This window comes from Salmo salar, chromosome ssa01 (genome assembly GCF_905237065.1).
Source record: "Salmo salar chromosome ssa01, Ssal_v3.1, whole genome shotgun sequence".
Lineage (NCBI taxonomy): Eukaryota > Metazoa > Chordata > Actinopteri > Salmoniformes > Salmonidae > Salmo > Salmo salar.
Window position 1 is genome coordinate 53,582,123 of NC_059442.1, and position 26,944 is coordinate 53,609,066.

The window sequence follows — 26,944 nt, forward strand, 5'->3', positions numbered from 1 at the left end:
ATTAACCTTGAGTTCTATTTAAAATATTTGTTGAGATGTATCACTTATGGTATATGGCCAACTCTCGTATCATAGACATGCCTTTCGAACACAGGTAGTCATCCAACACATTCCTCCCTCAGAGATTCTGACACTGAGGACATTATGCAACAACGAAGGTGCAGTGACATCCAGTCGGCACAACTTAATAAAAGTATGAGGGGTAGCCCAACAAGCCATATCACAAATGCCTTTAAACAGTGCCCAAGAGGTAGCCATGCCTCTGGTGGAATGAGCACTCAGGCCCTCCAGGGGCTGTAAACCTTTGCTATTATAAGCCAATATAATAGCCTCCACTATCCAATGGGACAGTCATTGACCCTTGAGGGGGGCACTCAGGAAACAAAGAGCTGGTCGCTCTTGCGTAGTGCTCTAAATCTATCCAAGTAAATGCACAACACGCGTACTGGACACAAACGGTGTGAAGGGCGACGGGTGGAAAACCACAAGCTCTAAGGCGAGACAATTCTGTTTTGCAACGTAAGGGCAATCAGTAAAGCAGTTTACATAAAAGATATTTCATCTCCACGCTTTCCAGCGGTTGCTGTGAAATAGCCTCAAACACAATAAACAGGTCCCAAGACGGGGCTAAAGGTTTGGAGACTGGGCGTAAGCAACTTGCTCCCTTCATAAAATGACATAACAGAGGGTGCTGTGTTGTATAAGCCTATATGGCAGACCGAGATAGCAGCTAAACAGACCTTTACAGTGGAGAAAGCTTTCACTCTGTCCAAAAGGTCTTGCAAAAAGCATCAAATCATGATACAAAGCACTGGTAAGGAATTACAGTTGAAGTCAGAAGTTTACATACACATAGGTTGGAGTCATTAAAACTCGTTTTTCAACCACTCCACAAATTTCTTGTTAACAAACTATAGTTTTGGCAAGTCGGTTAGGACATCTACTTTGTGCATGACACAAGTCATTTTTACAACAATTGTTTAAAGAGAGATTATTTCACTTAAAATTCACTGTATCACAATTCCAATGGGTCAGAAGTTTACATACACTAAGTTAACTGTGCCTTTAAACAAGCTTGGAAAATTCCAGAAAATGATGGCATGGCTTTAGAAGCTTCTGATAGGCTAATTGACATCATTTGAGTCAATTGGAGGTGTACCTGTGGATGTATTTCAAGGTTTACCTTCAAACTCAGTGCCTTTTTGCTTGACATCATGGGAAAATCAAAAGAAATCAGCCAAGAAATCAGAAAAATTAATTGTAGACCTCCACAAGTCTGGTTCATCCTTGGGAGCAATTTCCAAACACCTGAAGGTACCACGTTCATCTGTACAAACAATAGTAGCAAGTATTAACACCATGGGACCACGCAGCCGTCATACTGCCCAGGAAGGATACGCGTTCTGTCTCCTAGAGATGAACGTACTTGTGAAACGTGCAAATCAATCCTAGAACAACAGCAAAGGACCTTGTGAAGATGCTGGAGGAAACGGGTACAAAAGTATCTATATCCACAATAAAACGAGTCCTCTATCGACATAACCTGAAAGGCCGCTCAGCAAGGAAGAAGCCACTGCTCCAAAACCACCATAAAAAAGGCAGACTACGGTTTGCAACTGCACATGGGGACAAAGATCATACTTTTTGGAGAAATGTCCTCTGGTCTGATGAAACAAAAATAGAACTGTTTGGCCATAATGACCATCATTATGTTTGGAGGGAAAAGGGGGAGGCTTGCAAGCCGAAGAACACCATCCCAACCGTGAAGCACGGGGCTGGCAGCATCTTGTTGTGGGGGTGCCTAAAACAGGGAATTCTCATGAGGATTAAATGTCAGGAATTGTGAAAAACTGAGTTTAAATGTACTTGGCTAAGTGTATGTAAACTTCCGACTTCAACTGTATCTGTCTCTGGTCACACCACTTCTCAAAAACACATTTACATTTTAGTAGACGCTCTTATCCAAACACGGCACTTGATTCAATAGAGTGAGCATGTAGAAGGGGCTCTTGCACTCTGGATAGCCTCAAAGCCTGTTGCATTCAGATTCATCCTTTCTCGGGCTAGACCCGGGGGTTACTGGATGAGGATGGAAAATCTTTCCATTTGCTTGGGTCATCAGGACCCTGCGTAACGGTAGTTTCTCTGACTGTAGAGGGGCTACCAGAATGAGGAATAAGCCTTGGTCACTCGCTCTGACCAAATGCCGTCCATATTATCTCCGAAGAGAATTCTCTTCGGGTTATTGTCACAGCAGCGTATATCCCCCCTCAAGCCGATACCACGACGGCTATCTAGGAACTTGAGTGGACATTAACTTGAGTGGACACTGGACATTATGAAAACTTGAAACCATATATCCTGAGGCTGCATTTATTATAACTGGGGATTTTAACAAAGCAAATGTGAGGAAAAGGCTACCTAAATTCTATCAGCATATCGACTGTAGTAATCTCGCTGGAAAAACACTCGATCATTGTAATTCCAACTTCCGGGATGCATACAAGGTCCTCCCCCGCCCTCCAGCAAATCTAACCATGACTTCATTTTGCTCCTCCCTTCCTATAGGCAGAAACTCAAACAGGATGTATACGTGCTAAGGACTATTCAACGCTGGTCTGACCAATCGGAATCCACGCTTCAAGATTGTTTTGATCATGCAGACTGGGATATGTTCCGGGTAGCTTCTAAGATTAATATTGATATGTACACTGAGACGGTGACTGATTTCATCAAGAAGTGTATGGGAGATGTTGTACCCACAGTGACTATTAAAACCTACTCTAACCAGAAACCGTGGATAGATGGCAGCATTAGCGCAAAACTGAAAGCTTAAACCACAGCATTTAACCATGGCGAGGTGACTGGGAATATGGCAGAATACAAAGAGAGTAGTCATTCCCTCCACAAGGCAATCAAACAGGCAAAACGTCAGTATAGAGACAAAGTGGAGTCGTAATTCAATGGCTCAGACACAAGACGTATGTATGTGGCAGGGTCTACAGAAAATCCCGGACTACAAAAGGAAAACCAGCCATGTCGTGGACACCGTCGTCTTGCTTCCAGACAAGCTAAACAAGTTCTTTGCCCGCTTTGAGGATAACGTTTACATATCTTACAAAATAAAGGAGCCGATTGTGGACTACAGGAAACAGCAGAGGGAGCACCCCCCCATCCCCCAAAAAGATCATCAAGGACAACAACCACCCAAGCCACTGCCTGTTCACCCCACTATCATCCAGAAGGAAAGGTCAGCACAGGTGCATCAAAGCTGGGACTGAGAAACTGTTTTTCAGTCTCTATCTTAAGGCCATCAGACTGTTAAATAGCCATCACTAGCACAGAGAGGCTGCTGACTACATACACAGAAATCCTTGGCCACTTTAATAAATGGAACACTAGTCACTTTAATAATATGTGCTCCTAAAACCCGACCCATTGTGCAGCGATTCATTCCTATGCGTACGGAGGGGGCTCACTCTTTCCTCCAAGTGCCCTCGGTGTCACAGCTCTCCCTTTGGCTCTTCTCTAAGTAGCTGAGGCAGGAAGACCATTTGTCAGTCGCCACCAAGCAGTGTCCCCCGTTGTGATGGGGGGGTGTCTGTGCTCCACCAGCAAGAGGACAGGCCAGGACATCGTGTGAGCTGTGCACTGTCCATCTCTGCTGCTGGGGACTTACCTATGTCGGGCGCCCCTTCTTCCCTCCAGGGGAAGGACTTGGCAGGAATTGCAGGAAGTCTGTTTTCTCCTTGTCTGACAAGCTGGACAAGTTGCGCCAAAGGGCTCTCTATCCTACCACACCAAGGCTCCTGGAGTGCACACAGGCTCGAATGGCACTTCTGGAGGATGAGATCTGTAACCACACAGATCTCATCCCAAAGGTCTGTGGCCGGATGTGATTTTGACCAAGAGTTTGCCCATCTCTTGTAGCAAATCAGCCTGGTAAGCCAGCAGCAGGGATGCTACATTTAATGGCCTTTACTGAATGTGCCACAGACACTAAGACCTTCTGGAATAAGGAGGAGGTGAAGCGCTCCATCTTTCCAGGGAGAGTAGTGCCGGCTGTAGCCGAGGCATTGGGGTTGAGGTGGCTAGCCAATGAAAGCTCGACCACCGGCGGCTTGCCGAAGTCAGTCTCCTCCATGCCCTGAAAATCCATGCTTACAAAGTGTCAGGTTAGGACTTTACTGGACAGGGGCTTGTCCCAAGATGGGACCGCTGGGAGTAGTTGCTTCCCCAGGATGGTGCGAGAGGGGAGCTTCCTCCCGTCGATCCAATCCCTCTATGTGCTGCCACCCCCCATGGTTGCGGGCCAGTCAATACCAAGCATGGACGCTGCCCATTTGGAAACATCGACAATCCCGAATATTTTCATCGAATGCAGATGCTCCGCTGAGTGAGGAAGAGGGCCTCGTGCTATGGGGTTGGGCTTCCTCTTTTTCCTCGCTGGCTTTGAGGAGTTCGTATTCCTCCTCCATTGCGAATATCCAAGACCCCGCCTACGCTGCTTCTGTCTGAAACAGAGGACAGAGACAGTCCAAAACCTCGTCCCAGGAGGGCTGGGTAGCCTCCAAGCCCGGAGGCTGTACTGGCGACGAGTCTGGTTTAGGGGCTGCTCTGCGCGCTCGCCGTTTGAGGACACTCGCAGGCTGTGCCCTAAAATGCACACATGACTCTGGGATAGCGAGAGATGCTTCTGCGTCCTCAAGCCCCATGCAGGCGGCACACAAAGAGTGTGTATCCTTGCCGGAAATAGTAGCCTTGCTTGGACACAGGCGTGCCGGTGCTGGGGCAGGAGTCCTGCTCGTAGTAACAGGCTCCATGGCTACGAGATTCACTTTTGCCATAGTTCTCATGCAAAGCTAGCTAGCATTCACCTCGTGAGCTAATAGCCTAGCTAGTTAGCACAATACTAGCCGGAGAAAGCTCATGCTTTCTTTGTCTCTCGATGAACAATGTGTTTCTCTCGGCTGTCAAACTGTAAAGCTAAGGACGGACAGTCTAGTCAACACGACACAAGGGGACATGGGTCGAACTAAACGAGAGAGAGGAGAGCTAGCGATTCTACCTCGCCAGGAGAAAAGCCAGTTGTATAGCAAGCTTTCCAGCAAGCTAGCTAGGTTAGCCAAGCCTTCTGGCGAGAGCTAGCCAAGTTTCAGCAACTAGCCATGTGACGATAGCTACCACTGGAGACGTAGTGAGTAGAAAATTCTGAGAATTCTACACGAAGCAAAATAACTTTCCTTACAGTCAGTCAATAATAGGACTGAGGTCGAATGTTCAACAGTGTTAACCTCACGGTTCGACTAGGAACTGTTTAGCAGGAAGACAGGTTCAGGTCGTGCTGAGGAGAGCTTCAGGAGCATAGTGACTCTTTGCAAGGAAGAGAGTGCGAATGACTAGTCGGTGGGCAAGTGACGCCCTATTCACCACTCGACCTGTCTCCGACAGACACTATGTGATTGGTTTCTAACATTGTGGATCGCTGCTCTTACCATACCATAAGTGATATATTTCAAATACTTTTTTCGATGTAACCCTTTTTGGTTCCAGGTAGAACCTTTTCACCAAAGGGTTCTTTAAGCGTTTTTTGTTGGGTGAAAATGTTGTCCTAGTAGGGATAGCCGAAGAACCCATTAGGGTGTAGATGCAGCACACAAAGAGCCTTTTAGAATGTCTCCAATGTATGTACAGGGCTGGCTCTCTGCTTGCATCACTCACTATGGTAACAGAAATCAATAGATCTTTTGAAGTGAGAAACGGGGCACATCTAATACCGATTTGGAGCCATGGCTCTTAATGTGTGAGAGTGGGGCGGTCAGACTGTTCCAGTGAAGGAGCAGATAAAAGCCCACATCATTACCATCAAAGCATACACAGACAAATACAGCTCATTGTTATTCTATTACACATGATAATGACCTTTCTGTCGAAGGTCGGAAATATATCATATTAATATTCAATAACAGTTTGGAGAACATAATGTGTCAATTACCCTAAAACCCCCAACTCCTTTCTTCCTATCCACCTCAAATCATGATCATACCATGATTTGCTACAGCTATTAATGTCGTTTTGCTTGGTTTTAAACAAATAATCTCGTAGACTTTTCATGAAATCCATGCACTTATCCAATTTGACTGAAAGTGTAATTACTATATAATCATAAATGTATAGTAATTTATTAAAACAATGTTATTTGGTGCATGCTGACAAGAAAAAAATTATATTATAATGTAACTCAAACAGAAGGAGTTGCAAGGCAGTGGTACATTCTCTACTATAGGCCATTACTCAATCCAATAATTTTAAATTAAGGCCGAGGCTGCGGATCTGAAGGCAACCACCCCATTCCGCCCGTCCCACCCCCCGGAAGCCTCTTCCCCAGAGTCGAGGGTCTGAAATCACGTTCCGCTCATGTGTTTCTTTACCTCTACTTTACGCACTATTTTTTATGGTCACCCTCTCTTCACATTTCTCACTGTCAATCGTGAATAATAATTCTTTAAGTTTTACCATGCAGCATCCACATGCCAACCATTTGATCTCAATCAGTGTCATGGGAATATGCATCGTCTCGAGTTATGTACAATGTTGTTTTGAAGTACAATGTTGTTTTGAATTATGTACAGTGAGCGAATTTTAGAGCGGATGATGTTAACAAACTGTAGCATACCTGTGTTTTGTTTCAAACAAAGCACATATTTTGACTAGTGGCTCGTGTGATGTTGAGTTTTGGGTGCTTGAGAGAAAGTTGCGACCATTCGCACAATGATCCCAAATTCTCATAAGAAATTAAGTGGTGTTTTTGTCTTACAGTAATGTTACACTATGCTATTACAATTGATTCTGTTATGGAGAATATTACCATTATGTGTTCTTGCAGACATTGATTCAGCTTTAATATAACTTTTCTAAACAAATAACTCACTTTATTTGAATTAACTTTATTGGGTGTCTTGAAAAGTGCATAAATTAAAATGTATTATTATTAAAATAATAGCACCATTCTCCATTCATCACTGAATATTCGCCAGAGTAGCCTGTTTTCCGGGTAGCTGAAACGAGCAGAGCAGAGACTGTGCGTAAAGTAGAGAATCCCGAACATGTGCACAAACTTTGGACCTTTAGCTGTCGGGAAGAGGGTTGCAGAGAATTCGGATCCACAGCCACTCTGTTATATCAAAAATGCCACTCCTATGTAACTGACATTACACAATGTCTGTATCGTCATAAGAAATGAATACAGCTTGACCATTGGCTGCAATGCAACAAACAATGCCAGGATAAAATTGTGTTCAAAGAGAGAGGAGGCCTTTTAATATAGTGAGTTGAACAGTAGAATTAGAACAGCCTTAGGCAATGACACTGTATTACAGTTTTTTACAATCGCTAGGACCCATTTCTCAATACTTAGGTCACTTTTTAAAAACTCTTCACACAGCGAGCACAACAGCAGTCTATCTGGGCTAAACTGTGGATCATTTTTCATTGCTTTGCACAAAATGCATTCAATGACTACATCTTTCAAATGTCATGAATTCTTTTCTCACTCAGACACAAGCACCACCAAAACTCTATGTACCTACATGCCAATTTGCACATGTTTACATACTCTTTTCAAAACTGTTAAACTTAAGTTCAAAACCTAACATAATACAAAATTGAATAAGACAGCAATCTGCTACAGTAATATCGTATTGAAATCTATTCAAATATAAACAATTAAATACTATCAAAACAATTAGACCAACCACGGCTGATTCCCATTGTAGCTGAACACCTACCCAGGTATTAGTCTTTCAATTTCATTACCATCTATACAAAAGGGGACATCTTAGGAATAATGCTGTACTGTAATGTAAACATGGACCCAGACAGAGATAGAGAAGTGGCTGCCAGAGGAAGAAGAGTGGCTGGGAGAGGGAGAGGAGTACGTAGTGGAAGAAGACTGAGAGGAAGATCAAGAGCTGTAGTCTCAGGTGAGATTAGGGCTACTATAATTGATCATGTAATAAATCATGGTCTATCAATGAGCGACGCTGGTCTGAGAGTGCAATCCAAATCTGTAACGCTCAACAGTGGCATCTATTGTGAGAAATTTCTGGCAAAACAACAGGTAAGATGTGCATTTTGCAAGGGCATCTGACTGAACTGCACATTACAGAAGTAAATTGAGCAAAGCCTCCAAACCCACTTGTGCGTAATTGTTTTTGCATTTCGGCTCAGGACCCAACAGTTACCTCCCATAGGCGGGAGAGGTAGGATTTTCACTGCTGTGCAGGAAACTGCAATCGTTGATATGGTCATCAGAAAGAATGGCATAAAACTCACAGAGATTTGGGACGAGTGATGGCAGCCAACATTACATTTGGAAATATTCACAATGTAAGCATAACAACTATTTCTAGAGTCCTGAAACAACATCAAGTCAGGATGAAGCAGTTGTACACTGTCCCCTTTGAGAGGAACTCTGAACGGGTCAAGCAACTCAGGTCCAATATGTCCAGGTAAGATGACTATAAAATACACAACTGGTTTTGAACAAAACCAAACAGGGCAGAGTTTTTAGGTATAATGTAAACTACCGTAATAGCCTAAGTCTTATGTTGCCTTGTGGATTTATTTTAGATAGTCATGGAGATTGAAGCCAGGCAAACACCCCACATACTCATCTTTGTGGATGAGGCTGGTTTCAACTTGGCCAAAACATGGCGGCGAGGAAGGAATGTGATTGGGAAACGAGCCACAGTGGATGTCCCGGGCCAGAGGGGTGCCAACATCACAATGTGTGCAGCAATATCCTCTGATGGATTGCTGTTACACAAACCGCTAATTGGGCCATACAACACCGAGTGTCTCATTTCATTCCTGGATGACCTCTATGGAAGGGTTGTGCCAGGTGAGTAAAGGGTTGCAGTGAGGCGAAATCGGCCAACGTTTGTAATTGTATGGGACAATGTGGCATTTCACCACTCCCGTGCAGTCACAGAGCAGTATGCAACCCATCCCAGGATGGTGTCACTTTTCCTCATGGAGGTGGAAGGTTTATGACCACCATCCACATGATCAAATGTCCCTCCTGGACACAGTGAATGCTGGATGCCTGGACATATCTGCAGAAGATTGCCAGGGATGGACCAGGCATGCCAAAAGATTCTTTCCTAGGTGTATTGCCCAAGATGACATAAGATGTGATGTGGATGAGAACCTGTGGCCAAATGCAGAAGACAGGGTTGACTAGCATTGCTACTGTATCTGTATCGGTAGATGGTGTATATACAAATTCTTGTATTTTTGAATCCCTTAATGCCAAAGAATGACATAAAACATATTGAAGCATATTGCATCATGTCTGATTCATTCCTGTAACATATACTGCAGTGAATTCTAAACAGTAGAGAGGTGTCATTCTTGTTTTGTAAAGGAATTTGACAAAAGAAAACATTGTGTAATGCTACCTGTTGTTAGTGTTTTTTTAGGTCGTTGTTTTATGAGTGACAACGTGTGCTTGTTGGGTGACAACCTTTGCTAGTGTTATGGAAGAATGAGTTGATTTGAGACATGTATGAAGTGTTTTGGTAGTTTTAGTGCGTTTTGGATGTGAAATTAACTGCTGTGCCGAGCTGAATGTTGGTTAGGAGAACAGGGTGAAGAGTTTTGAAAAAGTGACCTAAGTATTGAGAAATGGGTCCTAGGGATTGTAAAAAACTGTAAGACATAAACATGATTATGCTTTACTTTGGTCTACTTGTATGTATATAGACTTACATAATAAGTGCTTCTTATTTATGTCAGATAAATGTAATCAAACATCATTATGTGCCTCTTTCATTACATACCATTTGGTAGAAAGTAGTAACTAATTATGTTGTAATCTTTGAAGCAACAGACAGTATACATTGTTGCCATATGTCTTCTAAAATCAGCTAAAATGAGAGTATAATATAAACACATTTACAATAAAGCACTATTCTAAACATTGAGACCATGGTATACTATATGGTCAGTCACGACTCAGCTGGTCTATTCTATTTAATCTCAATAGCTTTTCCTCCCAGTTTACCCACCTGTGTTTTCAGCTCCAGGCACGGTGACTCACTGTGCTGTCCCAGGGTTATAGCATATTCCACCACATCATGACTAAAACAGTCTTCTCCATAGAAGGCCAGGCCCCAGGCTGGGCTGAGGCTGTGGCTAGACTCCTCTGCTCCGGAGCAGGGGGAGAGGAGACGCTCAAACACCAGCGATTCTGTGTCCTCCATGTCCTTGGAGCAGCTCATCTGGCCTAGGTGGCCCACCCTCAGTGGCTCGTCCATCCCACACAGAGAGTCAGCTTCAGGGGGGCTTTCATCACTGACCCACACTGGACGCTCAGCACTCTCCATGGCCTCCTTACCCAAACACTCAGCTGCTCTCAATCCTGGACCAGGAAACAGGCAGATAAGGAAGAGAGAGAAAAAAAGGGATGGGTCAGGCAGTGTGCGTGTGTGTGCGCGGGCAGAGATTTTGAGAGGTGGCATTCTCTCAAGGCTGAAGTTTCTTTCATTAAAAGGCTCTTTTAAATTTGTTTGTTGGCAAGCAGTTAAATGTTAATCTTGCTATATTGTTAGATTCTGCATCACAGGCGTACTCCACCTACCAATGTGAGCAGCCTATTTTTGCTCTGATTAATCATCTCAAACATAACGTCTTTTGTGTGAAACTGAAGAGGTATGTTTGTGTGTATGTGAGTGTGCAGTGTTTGTTACCAACGTGTCGTTGGTGTGAGTGTGTATTATGCTAAGTGCATGTATTGGTGTGTGTAGATGGAGAGGAAGTAACTGTTACCACAACAACCCTCTCCAGCTGAGGAGATCATTGTGACATCGCAACACGATTTGGGCTGTCTTGAATAAACTGTGCTCTTAACAATTTAATCCAACAGCCAGTCATTCCTCTACCAACTTGATCCAACTGCCATTCAAAGCTGGATTTGTCACAACATCTCGCTTCAGTAGACCTATACAACCTAATCTAACTACGTCATCTCACAGACGTTTATCATGATAACGGTAAAAGTGATGACAGTTGTGAAGTAATGCTAACAGCCCAGCTAGCACATAATGTTCTGACAACAATATGTTTCTTAGAGCTTGGTAAGAGTGTGATTGTCCTATGGTTATTTTGCATGCAACCTTCGAACAATATTCTGGGAATGCTGCAGGATACCCAGCTAACACATAACGTTCTGAGAACCATATCTTTCTTAGGTGGGAATTTCAGTACTTCAGCATAACGTTTCCTACATGTTTCCTCATCGTTCTATTTAAAGTAATGATCTCAAATTCTTCCGAAAACATTAAGAAACAACGTTCTTCAGTGGGAATTTCAGTACTTCGGCATAATATTTTCTACAGGTTTTCTCATGGTTCTATTTAGTCATGTTCTCAGAACTTTCAGAGTACGTTAAGAAACAACGATCCTCTGTGGGAATTTCAGTACTTCAGCATAACGTTTTCTGCAGGTTTCGTCATGGTTCTATTTAAAGTCATGTTCTATGAACATTAAGAAAACTTTTCATAAAAACCACAAGAAAACATTAGTAATGTTCAAATAACGTTCTAAGAATGTTATTTAAAAACATACATTCCGTTCTCAGCGTCAACAAAACTCTCTCTATTGTTAAAGGAAAAATCCACCTAAAACCAATCATTCCTATAATTTACAGTATTGCATAACACTAACATGTGGGAACAATATGTTTTTTTTAACACATTTTTCCTTTTTGCGTTATAATAAGGTTGGTGGCAAAATGTGAAAATCATTGTTGAAATCTGCTGCAGCTCAAGTTGACTACAAAAGGAAGCTAGCTACCAAACATAGCTACACACAATAATACCAAAGTCAATATCAGTATGTGACATAGCTAGTTAGCTGTAAAATCACCTAAACAAATTGCACTATAAATTTAAAAGTCTACAATTTCACCATGTTCAACCTGCAGATCGATGTGCCTCACAGTGTGTGACATTCGCAACGGCACCATACAATGCACCCTGGACCGAAGAGGCAGACAAATAGGAGAAATGTGTTAGACCCTCTGTTAAATTACACATTTCTCGAAGTAGGAATATCGCAAAAAATATTATTAATGGCTTATTCGAGAGAGAAGGCATCTTCTCGCGTTATGACATCAGCCAGTATTGAAATTAGACGTATGACAGACGTTTTCGCGATCTAAAAGTCATATTCTTATTAACTTCCAGTAGTGAGAGCAGCTTTATCTCAAATCTACGTCATCCCGGACAAATTTCTACCTGCTCAGATGGCAATAGCTCAGATATACAGTACCAGTCAAAGGTTTGGACACAAATACTCATTCTGGGGTTTTTCTTTATTTTTACTATTTTCTACATTGTAGAATATTAGTGAAGACATCAAAACTATGAAATAACACATATGGAATCATTTAGTACCATGAGGTAGTCACCTGGAGTGCATTTCAATTAACAGGTCTGCCTTGTTAAAAGTTAATTTGTGGAATTTCTTTCATTCTTAATACGTTTGAGCCAATCAGTTGTGTTGTGACAATGTACGGGTGGTATACAGAAGATAGCCCTACTTTGAAAAATACCAAGTCCATATTATGGCAAGAACAGCGCAAATAAGCAAAGAGAAACGACAGTCCATCATGACGTTAAGACAAGAATTTTGACATTTTCTTCATGTGAGGTATCAAAAACCATCAAGCGCTATGATGAAACTGGCTCTCATGAGGACCACCACAGGAAAAGAAGACCCCGAGTTACTTCTGCTGCAGAGGATAAGAACATTAGAGTTACCAGCCTCAGATTGCAGCTTCACAGAGTTCAAGTAACAGACACATCTCAACATCGACTGTTCAGTGGAGACTGCGTGAACCAGGCCTTCATGGTCGAATTGCTGCAAAGAAACCAATACTAAAGGACACCAATAAGAAGAGACGTTCTTGGTCCAAGAAACATGAGCAATGGACATTAGACCGGTGGAAATCTGTACTTTGGTCTGATGAGTACAAAATGTGAGATTTTTCTTTCCAACCGCCATGTCTTTGTGAGACGCAGAGTAGGTGAACGGATGATCTCCCCATGTGTGGTTCCCAACATGAAGCATGGAGGAGGTGTGATGGTGTGGAGGTGGTGGTGACACTGTCGGTGATTTATTTAGAATTCAATGCACACTTAACCAGCATGGCTACCACAGCATTCTGCAGTGATACACCATCCTATCTGGTTTGCACTTAGTGGAACTATCTTTTTTTTTTCAACAGGTAAATGAAACATATACATCCTGGAGGGGTTAAGGGCTATTTGACCAAGAAGGAGAGTGATGGAGTGCTGCATCAGATGACCTGGCCTCCACAATCACCCGACCTCAACCCAATTGAGATGGTTTGGGATGAGTTGGACTGCAGAGTGAAGGAAAAGCAGCCAACAAGTGCTCAGCATATGTGGGAGCTCCTTCAAGACTGTTACTTCATGATTCCATATGTGCTATTTCATAGTTTTGATGTCTTCACTATTATTCTATAATGTAGAAAATAGTTAAAAATAACGAAAAATCCTTGAACGGGTAGGTGTGTCCAAACCTTTGACTGGTATTGTACATTAAAAAATATTAAATGAACCAGGGAATCAATAGAACATCACTCAGAGATGCAAAAAAACAATACAACATTCAAAATAGGTTAATCTTTTCTTTAAATGTGTTCAGGTGTGTTGGCCGTGCCTACTAATTGGCCACACTTGATCTTAATGAGCGCTTGTTTCCTTTGAAACAATGTCTGTTTGAATAGACACAATTTAACAGCTTTTTATTAGTTAAAAAAAACATGGCAAGCTAGCTCCATCCTGGTGGCGCAGTGGACTAATTCCATGGATGGAAAACAGAAGATCATAGGTTTGAATCTCACTGAAGCTGTGCAAAACAAAAAAATAACTGTTTGCATGATTAATGCCTAAGTAAATGACAGTAAACACAAACTAAGCTATCAGTGTTATTAAAAGCCTTATTGAAAAATTATTTCAGAATGTTGTTTAATTACCTTCAAATAACCTATCATTTCTGTTCTCAGAAGGTTAATAAAACCTCCCAGGAAAACTTTCAGGGAACCATAATAAAACGTTCTCAGAACCTCCCTGCAACCTAAATATTAACGTTCCAAGAACAGGCTAAATTTTCTACTTTTAAACTCAGACAAAACAGAGATGCTAGTTTTAGGTCCCAAGAAACAAAGAGACCGTCTGTTGAATCTGACAATTAATCCTGATTGTTGCACAGTCATCTCAAATAAAACTGTGAAGGACCTCGGCGTTACTCTGTCATAAATACATTTGATTGATTGATGTTCTCGTCTGTCCTTAAAAAACATTATCTCTCTTTTGACGAAAATATCAAGACTGTTTCAAGGACAGCTTTTTTCCATCTACGTAACATTTCAGAAATCTGAAACTTTCTGTCCAAAAATAACACAGAAAAATTCATCCATGCTTTTGTCACTTCTAGGTTAGACTACTGCAATGCTCTACATTCCGGCTACCTGGATAAAGCACTAAATAAACTTCAGTTAGTGCTAAACACGGCTGCTAGAATCTTGACTAGAACCAAAACATTTGATCATATTACTCCAGTGCTAGCCTCTACACTGGCTTCCTGTTAAGGCAAGGGCTGATTTCAAGGTTTTACTGCCAACCTACAAAGCATTACATGGGCTTACTCCTACCTATCTTTCTGATTTGGTCCTGCCGCACATACCTACACGTACTCTACGGTCACAAGACGCAGGCCTCCTTACTATTCCCTAGAATTTCTAAGCAAACAGCTGGAGGCAGGGCATTCTCCTATAGAGCTCTGTTTTTATGGAATGGTCTGCCTATCCATGTGAGAGACGTCTTGTGAGAAGTCTTTATTGAAGAGACATCTCTTCAGTAGGTCCTATGATTTAGTGTAGTCTGGCCCAGGAGTGTGAAGGTGAACAGAAAGACACTGTAGCAACGAACCGCCCTTGCTGTCTCTGCCTGGCCGGTTCCCTTCTCTCCACTAGGATTCTCTGCCTCAAAGCCTATTACAGGGGCTGAGTCACTGGCTTACTGGTGCTGTTCCATGCCGTCCCTAGGAGGGGTGCTTCACTTGAGTGGGTTGAGTCACTGACGTGATCTTCCTGTCCGGGTTGACGCCCTCCCATTGGGTTCGTGCTGTGGGGAGATCTTCGTGGGCTATACTCGGCCATGTCTCAGGATATTAAGTTGGTGGTTGAAGGTATCCCTCTAGTGGTGTGGGGGCTGTGCTTTGGCAAAGTGGGTGGGGTTATATCCTGCCTGTTTGGCTCTGTCCAGGGGTATCGTCCTACGGGGCCACAGTGTCTCCCGAGCCCTCCTCTCTCAGCCTCCAGTATTTATGCTGCAATAGTTTGTGTCGAGGGGCTAGGGTCAGTCTGTTATATCTGGAGTATTTATCCTGTCTTATCCTGTGTCGTGTGAATTTAAGTATGCTCTCTCTAATTCTCTCTCTTTTTCTCTCTCTTTCTCTCTCTTTCTTTCTCTCGGAGGACCTGAGCCCTAGGACCATGCCTCAGGACTACCTGGCCTGATGACTCCTTGCTGTCCCCAGTCTACCTGCTCGTGCTGCTGCTCCAGTTTCAACTGTTCTGCCTGCGGCTATGGAACAATGACCTGTTCACCGGACGTGCTACCTTGCCCCAGACCTGTTGTTTTCAACTCTCTAGAGAAAGCAGAAGCGGTAGAGATACTCTCAATGATCAGCTATGAAAAGCCAACTGATATTTACTCCTGAGATGTTGACCTGTTGCACCCTCTATAACCACTGTGATTATTATTATTTATCATCTATGAACATTTGAACATCTTGGTCATGTTCTGTAATAATCTCCACCCGGTACAGCCAGAAGAGGACTGGCCACCCCTCACAGCCTGGTTCCTCTCTAAGTTTCTTCCTAGGTGACGGCCTTTCTAGGGAGTTTTCCTAGCCACCATGCTTCTACACCTGCATTGCTTGCTGTTTGAAGTTTAAAGGCTGGGTTTCTGTACAGCACTTTGTGACATCAGCTGACGTAATAAGGGCTTTATAAATACATTTGATTGATTGATTGATGTTCTTGTCCGTCCTTAAAAACCATAATGTTTTACCAGTCAAGAAACGTATGGCTTTGTTCCCAGAACCAATGGGAAACCAAAAAGGTACGTTGCCACAACTTCCAAGGAACCAAATGTGCTTGCTGGGAGACATGAGAGTTGTGAAGTAAGGTAACAGTGATGCCAGTTGTGAAGTTAATGTATATTCTTTCCTACCTGGGCAGCCATTATGTTGACCTTCCTCTGATACGGCATCTCTATGTTCAGGTCTAGTCTCTGTTACTCTGTATGTAGACAGGGGCTTCTGGTCTCTCTGAAATTCCTCCCATGCATCTGAAGCTACAGGTCCACTGTGGTGCAGGTTGCCATTCAGGTCGACATGACCATGCCGGGGTGCATCCCTCTCCTCCCCTCTCCAGCCAGCAGCACTCAGGGGTGAGGTGGATGCCCTTTGCCAAGGCTTTGATGGTGACTCTTCATTAGAGCCTCTGCATGTGGCACACCAGCAGTCAGAGAGAGAAAGAGAGGGAGACCGAGATCACAACACAACAGTCAGCCAGTCACAGCTAGCCACAACCATCACAGCCACAGACAGACAACTAGACAGACACATAACAAACACAGACAAAAGCACAAAGAACTCAGACAACTTTCTTAGACAAAACACAGGGAACTTCGACAAAGCACACTAATTCAATAAAACAGAACGCAGACTACAAGAGCTCAGACTGAAAAGTAATTGAAACATCACAGACCGTAATTAGACACAACATAAACAATGCAGACAAAATAGTGAGAATAACAACTCAGTCAATATGAAAACACAGACAAATAATCATATTATGAGTAATCTAGACATACAATTGAGACTAGAACACTCCTCACAGGCATAATCAAAATAGTTAATTAGGCCAACACATATGAATGAATCAAAACAAACCAATCAATAATTAGCTATCAAAACAAACAAATCAAACCCTTAGTGGCTCCTTTAGCAGCTTCCTGACAACTGAGGTTGAGTTGTCCAAAACGGTTTGTATCCAAAGCAGAGTGTTCCAGCAGCATCAGGACTTCTCCATGGACCTACCCTGGGGTGACAGTCTAATCCAGTTTACAGTCTAGAAGTCCCACTCAGAGGAGAGTATCTGTCTATTTGTCTGTCTGTCTGTCCAAGGCTGTGATGTCTGTCTGTCTCATTACCACAGCAGATTAAAGGTTCTCTCAACACACTGCCCCATGTGTTAAGAGCATGGCAACCATGGGACAAGCTGCACATCTCCTCAACACACTCTCATGTGCCCCTCCATCTGTCTTTGTCTACAGATTAGTTAACAAAAAGGGGCAAGTCCTTATTTCACCTTTTCCTTCATTTATGTACACTCCTCCAGGATCTTTAAGATTGTTTCAAAGACAAGGCAGGAAGAACCATAAGCAGCTCATCAATGGTGCCAAGCCAATATTCTTGAGACAAACAAAAACACGAGATGAGCTATTACCACAGGGACATTTCTTGCTGGAAAAAAAAGGAGCGACCGGAAGTGTGTCTGAAGTGAATCTTCTGTGAATGCTGATTATGAGTGGAGTGTCTGAGTTTGTGTGTGTGTGTGTGTGTGTGTAAGGGGGGAGGGGTGGTAGAATCTAAATGGTTTATTGTTGTTGAGGACTCACATGAGCGAAATTAAAATTCTAAACACAAACACCGCCAATTTTGGGCTTCTCCCCTGCTCATAGAGACAAACTAAGCTTGTTGACTGGATAAGCTTGTTGACAGAGAATACTTTTGAGGAGAGCAAAAACCTTCTGATACTATTGACAGTCAGTTAAAGGCAGTTTTATAACACAGGCATTATTGTTTGCTTAACCAAGAGTGTAACTTAAAGTGTTACTCGAGATAAAGTGTTGTCCAAAAGAACAGGATCAGTGGTTGCTAATGCTTTCTGTCTATATAAATGAAAGTGTGACTTTCTTTTTCACTTGTACCGTTTTTCTTGTTAGGCTTCTGTTATTGAGAGAAGACCTGTGTTTGTATCACCAATAAAACAGGCAATCATTGACATACTCACAGAGAGAATTGGCTGTAGTTGATCACACAATGTAGCACTCCCAATAAGTCCTCATCCCAGTAAAGGTCACAGAACTTCTCTTTCACAACATTGCAGAACGTCTGGTACTGTAGGTCCTTCAGAGACAAGATATACACCCCTTTGAACACATAAACATGAGAGACAGAAAGTTTGTCATACAAGTTCACAGCAGTGATCATGTATTTAATGACACAACTGTAGTATCTCTCTACAAACCAATTAACCGAACCAAATCCACCAGGGGGGAAAAAAACAGAGATCGTAGGCTACTAGCCTGATGCCATATCTGTTTGTTGTGTCTTACCAACTGGCGTGACGAGAACCGTAGGAATTGGCAAAACAGCCTAAACAGATCTGGGACCATAAGCTAAATGTGATGTTAGAGAGAGTGAATATTCATCTCTATGTTACTTACCCATTGCTAGATCCTCCAAGCCATTCTCCAGATAGCCATCAAAGGCAAACTCTGCCCTGAGCAGGCCAATAACTTCCTGTAGGGAAGGGTGCATCAGATGGGAGTCTCCCTGAGGAGGTCCATGGGACTCTGATAGGGGTTCATCCTCACGTTCTCCTGTCTTTGGACCTTCCTCTCCATTATGGGACTGGGACATTGACACTAAGGAGTCCAAGGCTCTGCTGCAAGCGCTTCCATTAAGGCAAGACAGCAGGGGTTCAGCTCCCTGACCAGGGGTCAGATGGTCTCTAGGGCCCCCTGGATGTGTAGGTTGACCCTGGAAGAAGCTGGAGCTTGAGGTCAGGGGCAGATTGAGCTCCAGTCCATGGAGGGAGTCAGCGACTGTTATCTGCACCGGCACCAGGGTTAGGTCCCCTGTTAGTGGGTCATGTCGCAAGAGGAAGTTGTTGAAAACACCACCACCAGTCAGATGAGAGCAGGATGACAATTGGCAAGAGGAAGACAAAGACAATTGGGTGGTCAGTTCGGGGGAGGCGGGAGGTGGAGAGTTGACCAATGTCCTGCTGCTGCTGGAGGCAGTGGAGGAGGAGTGACGTGTGACCACATTCTTTTGATTGACAGGGCTGTCCTGTCCGTTGTCCTGTAGGTCTCTATCTGACTGAGGTAGGGGTAGGTCTTCAAGGTGTAAGGGGGTTTCTGGGTGCTTGGCCTCTTGCACAGGCTGGATCTCACTGCCTCTTGTGACTTCACTTATAGTTCTGCAACACAACATGTGATAATTCAAAATGCATTCTTGAAATCAGTGAACAAATGGAATGACATTTCAATAATCAATAAATAAACTATGGTTGGATCCATCTTTCAAAGACATCAATGGTGCTTGAAATAATGCCATGACTGGTACCTTATCTCCATAGAAAAGAAGCAAACTGCTTACCCCTCAATGTCTGAAGCAGACAGGGGAGTTTCTTCCTCAGTGTCCCCCTCCCTGGTCAGGACGATGGGGGTGAAGTGTGTGGCAGGGGAGGTGAAGGCCTCTGGAAGCTGGGGGGCTCCACTGATTGGATAGCTATGGGGAACAGGGCCAGGTACGGGAGCCAATCGGCTCTCAGTAGCCATGGGCACAAACCCTACACACAGTTAACAACCACAGTTAAAATATCAATACAATTTGATCACAAATCTGTATGTAGATGTACTGATAGTAAGGTCAACAAAATCGCTTGAGCATAATGTCTGAAAAGATGAATGAATCATACCACTCATGATGTGTGTTGATTCCTGACTTGAGCTTCCCCTACTGTCCAATCCATTCTGATCCTCTGCATCAATGTCCTTTGTGAGTGGCTGAAAGGTAAGGGAGTTATCCTCGACAGACAAGAATGGAATAGCAATGTGTCCTCCCGTTCACTTTCAATGGGCAGTATGTGTCTCACTACCCCTTTCAAACAGTTGCTACAGTCCCAGCTAGCACATTGTATTCCATGGAAGTTGTGGGAACGTACATTTTTGGTTTCCCATTGGTTCTGGGAACGAAGCCATAAGTTTCCTGACCGGTAAAAGTTTCCTGACCAGTCTCAACGTGAACAGTGAAGAGGCGACTCCGGGATGCTGGCCTTCTAGGCAGACTTCCTCTGTCCAGTGTCTGTGTTCTTTTGCCCATCTTAATCTTTTCTTTTTTATTGGCCAGTCTGAGATAAGGCTTTTTCTTTGCAACTCTGCCTAGAAGGCCAGCATCCCGGAGTCGCCTCTTCACTGTTGACGTTGAGACTGGTGTTTTGCGGGTACTATTTAATGAAGCTGCCAGTTGAGGACTTGTAAGGTGTCTGTTTCTCAAACTAGACACTCTAATGTACTTGTCCTCTTGCTCAGTTGTGCACTGGGGACTCCCACTCCTCCTTCTATTCTGGTATACAGCATTGTACGGGATCTTTAGTTTCTTGGCAATTTCTCCCATGGAATAGCATTCATTTCTCAGAACAAGAATAGACTGACGAGTTTCAGAAGAAAGGTCTTTGTTTCTGGCCATTTTGAGCCTGTAATCGAACCCACAAATGCTGATGCTCCAGATAATTAATAAGTCTAAAGAAGGCCAGTTTTGTTGCGTCTTTAATCAGAACAACAGTTTTCAGCTGTGCAAACATAATTGCAAAAGGGTTTTCTAACGATCAATTAGCCTTTAAAAATGATAAACTTGGATTAGCGAACACAACGTGCCATTGGATCACAGGAGTGATGGTTGCTGATAATGGGCCTCTGTACGCCTATGTAGATATTCCATAAAAAATCTGCCGTTTCCAGCTACAATGGTCATTTACAGCATTAACAATGTCTACGCTGCATTTCGGATCAATTTGGTGTTATTTTAACAGGCAAAATGTTTTATTTTCTTTCAAAATCAAGGACATTTCTAAGTGACCCCAAACTTTGAACAGTAGTGTACATACGGTCACTGTGGGGATGACATCATCGATGCACTTATTGATTAAGCCAATGAATGATGTGGTGTACTCCTCAAAGCCATCAGAGGAATCCCAGAACATATTCCATGTCTGTGCTAGCAAAACAGTCCTGTAGCTTAGCATCTGCTTCATCTGACCACTTTTTTATGATCTAGTCACTGGTGCTTCCTGCTTTCATTATTGCTTGTAAGCAGGAATCAGGAGGATAGAATTATGGTCAGATTTTCCAAATGGAGAGCGAGGGAGAGCTTTGTATGCGTCTCTGTGTGTGGAGTAAAGGTGGTCTAGAGTTTTTTTCCCTCTGGTTGCACATTTAACATGCTGATAGAAATGAGGTAAAACAGATTTAAGTTTCCCTGCATTAAAATCACCGGCCACTAGGAGCGCCGCCTCTGGATGAGCGTTTTCCTGTATGCTTATTGCGGAATACAGCTCATTGAGTGCGGTCTTAGTGCCAGCATCGGTCTGTGGTGGTATGTAGACAGCTATGAAAAATACAGATGAAAACTTTAGTTAGATAGTGTGGTCTACAGCTTATCATAAGATACTCTACCTCAGGCGAGCAAAACCTCGAGACTTCCTAAGATATCGTGCACTAGCTGTTGTTTACAAATATACTTAGTCCGCCCCCCTTGTCTTACCAGACGTCGCTGTTCTATCCAGCCAGCTGTATGTTGATAATGTCGTCGTTCAGTTATGACTCCGTGAAGCATAAGATATTACAGTTTTTAATGTCCCGTTGGTAGTTTAATCTTCCTCGTATGTCATCGATTTTATTTTCCAATGATTGCATGTTAGCTCGTAGAATGGAAGGCAGTTGGGGTTTATTCAATCGCCTACAAATTCTCAGAAGGCAGCCTGACCACCGTCCTCTTTTTCTCTGTCTTCTCTTCACACTAATGAAGGGGATTTGGGCCTGTTCCCGGGAAAGCAGTATGTCCTTTGAATGTTAGTAATGTTTTCTTGTGGTTTTTATGGAAAGTTTTCTTAATGTCCTGAGAACATGACTTTAAATAGAACCATGAGGAAACCTGTAGGAAACATTATTCTGAAGTACTGAAATTCCCACAGAAGAATGTTATTTGTTAACGCTCTCTAAACTTTCCCAGTGTCAAACCAGTTGAAGAACATTCCTAGAACATTACCAAAATGTTTTATTAAATGTTTCCAGGTTTGAACTTTTAGGAAACGTTCTGTTAAAGTAACGAAATACCAATAAAATAACATTGTTTTGTCAAGTTCCTTAAATGTGCTGAGGATGTTCCAAATCCAAGCAACTATCCTGCAACATTCCCTGAACGTTGTGGGAAGGTTGTATGCAAAATAACCATAGTACAACCACACTCTCACCATGCTCTAAGAAAAATGTGGTTCTCAGAACATTATGTGCTATCTGGGGTAGTACAATGGAGTGGTACCGGGTGGACTCTGTTGATCAGCTTCGTCCACACTGTCTCAGCGTTCGTTCCTTGGCATGATAGATAATCACGACAGCTCTGTAACAGCAGAAACATAATGAAACACATGAACATCTGTTACCTCAGCACCTAAGCTACTTCATTCATTCACTTATTTATTAATTCATACCTTTGTTCATCAAATCAAACTTTATTTAAAGTGCATTTAAAATCGCAACACACTTTACAGTAAAGACATTTTGCTAATTTGTTCATTCATTCACTTTATTTCATTCACCAGGATAGTCCATTCAGTAACAATTGCCACTGCTTTCCTACAAATACTTTCATTTCAAAGTGAGATAATTGAATTATTAGTAGTTTCAATACAATCACTTTTACAAATTAAAAGGTGAACAGTACAATATTTTGTCAGGATTGCTGTCCATTAAAATGCAAAGATGTTACATACGTAAATAGTGTTACTAACACATTGATCAAAATAAGAATAGATAGATGTGCTTTCAATAGAGTGGTTGACAGCTGAAACTATTAATACCTTTTTAGCTATGACAATGGAAGGTCTCTCGAAGGGCGTCTTCTTGGCCATCTCCAGCAGCAGCCTCTTCAACTTCCTGGGCATAGCAAGTTTTTGGTTGGCTGACAGATTGAACTTGGCAGTGGCCCATAGGATGGCAGCCACCCCATAGACACAGGCCTGAACATACAGACAGATGAAACCCACTTAATCAGTATTCAGAAACATCTACTTGATGGAAAAAAACATTTATTTAAAAAAATGATAGTCAGAAGTTGAGGCAAACCTTTTCAGTTACGATTCCATGCTCCTGGAATTCAGGGGCCAGATAAAATGCATCACAGGATCCTACAATAACATTCATGTTGAATTATTGAATGTGATAACATTTCAAAGAAATATTGCCTCAGACACTTTACTCAAGAGCACTTTTGAATATTTTAAGTCAAAACAGTTGTAAATAAACAGAGACAAAGAATATATGGAAAGTGCTGAAGTAACTTTATCATTCCAGACAGAGACAATTGCTGACTACTGTGGATAAGCAAAAAGAGCCATACCTGTGTTTTTAGGTTTCAAGAAGAGAACTTCTCCCTCACAACCCACGTACATTGTGTCCAAGCATAAGTATGCTTTCAGAGAGGAAATAAAGAAAAGGAAGAAGAAAGAACAGTAGGCCTTAGAGGTTAATACATTTGTAAAATGTATGTCAAACTGAACAAAGTTCTGAATGATTCATTGCCACTGCCATATTGACGTTTCTCATAATAATTTAATCAACAGAAAAGTGGTTTACAGAGACCAGAGAATGTGAGGGATTGGATGCTTACGGCTTAGTAAATAATGTAATTGGTTTACACAGAGCAGAGTATCAGTGGAGGGTAGACAGATGTGTCACTAACCTGGGTAGTCTATGTACGTCTGCAGTGTGGAGAGGCAGGTATGACACAGGGCCCATAGCTCATTAACAGACAATCTCTGCCCACTCCGTGTGAGTAGATCCCTCAGAGAGATCCACTATGTCACAATCAATCACAAACACTGTTAACATCTCCCTCCCTCCCAAAGGGCACACTACAGTAGAAAAATAAGTGCCAGTTTCCTTGACCCAGATTAAGCCTATTCCTGGACTAAAAAGCATGCTCAATAGAAAATCACCACTGAAAGTGCTTTTTAGTCCAGAAATAGGCTTAATCTGGGCTGGGGAAATCAGCCTGAAGAGTTGAAACAAGGCATTTTCTGAAACTAAGGCATGTAAATCTATGTACAGTGTATTCGGAATGTATTCAGACCCCTTTACTTTTTCCACATTTTGTTACCTTACAACCTTATTCTAAAATATCCCTCATCAATCTACACACAATACCCCATAATGACAAAGCAAAAACAAGTTTAGATATTTGTGCAAATGTATTATTTAAAAAAAAATTAAATACCACATTTACACAAATCTTTACTCAGTACTTTGTTGAAGCACCTTTGGCAGCGATTACAGCCTCGAGCCTTCTTGGGTATGACACTAGAAGCTTGGCAAACCTGTATTTGGGGAGTTTCTCTAATTCTTCTCTGTAGATCCTCTCAAACTCTGTCAGGTCGGATGGGGAGTATCGCTGCACAGCTATTTTCAGGTCTCTCCAGAGATGTTTGATCGGGTTCAAGTTCGGGCTCTGGCTGGGCCACTCAAGGACATTCAGAGACTGGGTGCGAGGCCACTCCTGCGTTGTCTTGGTTATGTGCTTAGGGTCGTTGTCCTGTTGGAAGGTGAACCTTCACCCCAGTCTGAGGTCCTGAGTGCTCTAGAGCAGGTTTTCAACAAGGATCTCTCTGTACTTTGCTCAGTTCATCTTTGCCTAGATCCTGACTAGTCTCCCAGTCCCTGCTGCTGAAAAACATCCCCACAGCATGATGCTGCCACCACCATACTTCCCCGTAGGGATGGTGCCAGGTTTCCCCTTTTGGAAAACTCCAAGCGGTCTGTCATGTGCCTTTTACTGAGGAGTGGCTTCCGTCTGGCCACACTACCATAAAGGCCTGAATGGTGGAGTACTGCAGAGATGGTTGTCCTTCTAGAACGTTCTCCCATCTCCACAGAGTAACTCTGGATCTTGTTCACCTGCCTGACCAAGCCCCTTCTCCCCTGATTGCTCAGTTTCCCCAGATATGTGCCTCGCCACAATCCTGTCTCGGAGCTCTACGGACAATTCCTTCAACCTCATGGCTTGGTTTTTTCACTGACATGCACTGTCAACTCTGGGACCTTACATAGACAGGTGTGTGCCTTTCCAAATCATGTCCAATGAATTGAATTTGCCACAGGTGGACTCCAATCAAGTTGTAGAAACATCTCAAGGATGATCAATGGAAACAGGGTGCACCCGAGCTCAATTTCGAGTCTCATAGCGAAGGGTCTGAATACCTATGTAAATAAGGTATTTATGTTTTAAATGTTTAATACATTTGCAAAAAACATCTAAAAACCTGTTTAGACTGATGAGGATTTTTTTTCAATTAAATACGTTTTAGAATAAGGCAGTAACATAACAAAATGTGGAAATAGTCAAGGGGTCTGAATACTTTCCGAATGCACTGTAGATGTTCAAAGCAGATCAATTGAACTCACCTCATCTTGTGATTCTTCATTGAGGCACAGCATGCTTTTAGTCATGTGATTATTTGGAGTGTAAATGTTTGAGTTTAAAGTCACGTTGCAGGCAGAGTCAACCGACACTTCTGGGTCTTGAGCTGGGCGGGACAAAGTGGAATCATCACGTGTTCCACTTTGACCGTCTGAATCTGTTTTACCACCACATATGGGCATGTGAGAATGTCTGTCCCCTTCTGACATTTCATTGTCTCTCACTGAGCCCCATTGCTTGGAGTCACTGCACTCATAAGGGGCTGTCTCTCGATCCCCTCTCTTGCTCCAAACAGACCCGTGCCCCATGCATTCCTCAGCTCCTATCTCCGTGAGGTCCGATACATTGACACTGATATCCTCGTGGGGCGTGGGTGGGAGTGTGGGGGGATTATTGGAGTCTGGGACAGAGCAGGAACGATTCAGAACCCCCCTTACCCTCCCAGCCCTCTCCTGAGCCCTCCTGCGTACAGGGGAACTGTTCTGAGATCTGCTATCCAACTGCGAACCAAATATGTCCTCCTCTATGACACATCCATCCTCTTCCACATCCCCCATACCATCAGCCCACAGGGTGGAGTCCCAGGCCCCACATACATGATGCCGGAGAGTTCCGTTGGGGTCGTTTGGGTCCTGATTCTCAGCCGTGGTCTCTGAGACAATGCACTGGTCTTTGAAGCTACTGTCCTCAGAGCTGATACTCTTGTGGAGCTGCCAGTTGGGTTTGGGCTGCTGCCATCGAGCCTCCCAAGAACCATCCCACCCATCTGTGGATGGTGGATGGATACACATTTAGTATGGTTATGGCCACAGCCAGAACTACAATAGAAATTGATTTTTGAATAGAAATACACAAAGATATCTTATGCCTAAAGGCAAACCTTGAAATGTTGCAACGGATTCGATTGACAGGACTCTTCTTCCTATAGAAGAGAGTTTCCGGCACAGGGCTGTGGAAGAGGTATGTTCTAGCTTTTCCTCTGCAAGGGATAGGATGTCCTGAGGGCGAGATACATATAATATTGTAGCTATATTAGCTAACACAAACATACGTATTCTATGACGCAACTTGTCTTTATTACGTTTCATTTCATCGTTGATGCTTCAATGTTGAGGACTCAGTGTTGAAACAGTTTAATATGTTTCCCAAAAGAAAATACATCCTGTAACTGGTATACACTTAATGTTAAAGTTTTATCCCCTGTGTAGAATTCTGGTTTCATGCATGACTGTAACATCATCAATTTTTTATGTTTTTCCCTATCTGCATTGCACTGTCATTGCTCTTCCACACAGTGCTG

At 42.9% G+C, this 26,944-nt stretch overlaps 1 protein-coding gene across 2 annotated transcripts in view; it reads right to left on the reverse strand.

The window, feature by feature from the left end:
- Positions 1–26,944, reverse strand: part of LOC106604928 (kinase non-catalytic C-lobe domain-containing protein 1) — a 79,751-nt gene that overhangs the window by 32,126 nt on the left and 20,681 nt on the right. For both annotated transcript variants that reach the window (XM_014200072.2, XM_014200081.2), the window contains exons 5-17: positions 26,525–26,642; positions 25,629–26,410; positions 23,911–24,025; positions 23,569–23,640; positions 23,295–23,356; positions 23,030–23,188; positions 22,492–22,569; positions 19,871–19,958; positions 19,549–19,741; positions 18,612–19,369; positions 18,176–18,314; positions 16,329–16,600; positions 10,071–10,423 (exon numbers count right to left, since the gene is read on the reverse strand). In XM_014200072.2, coding sequence (XP_014055547.2) covers positions 10,071–10,423; positions 16,329–16,600; positions 18,176–18,314; positions 18,612–19,369; positions 19,549–19,741; positions 19,871–19,958; positions 22,492–22,569; positions 23,030–23,188; positions 23,295–23,356; positions 23,569–23,640; positions 23,911–24,025; positions 25,629–26,410; positions 26,525–26,642 — 3,189 coding nt within the window. The remainder of the gene's footprint in view (positions 1–10,070; positions 10,424–16,328; positions 16,601–18,175; positions 18,315–18,611; positions 19,370–19,548; positions 19,742–19,870; positions 19,959–22,491; positions 22,570–23,029; positions 23,189–23,294; positions 23,357–23,568; positions 23,641–23,910; positions 24,026–25,628; positions 26,411–26,524; positions 26,643–26,944) is intronic.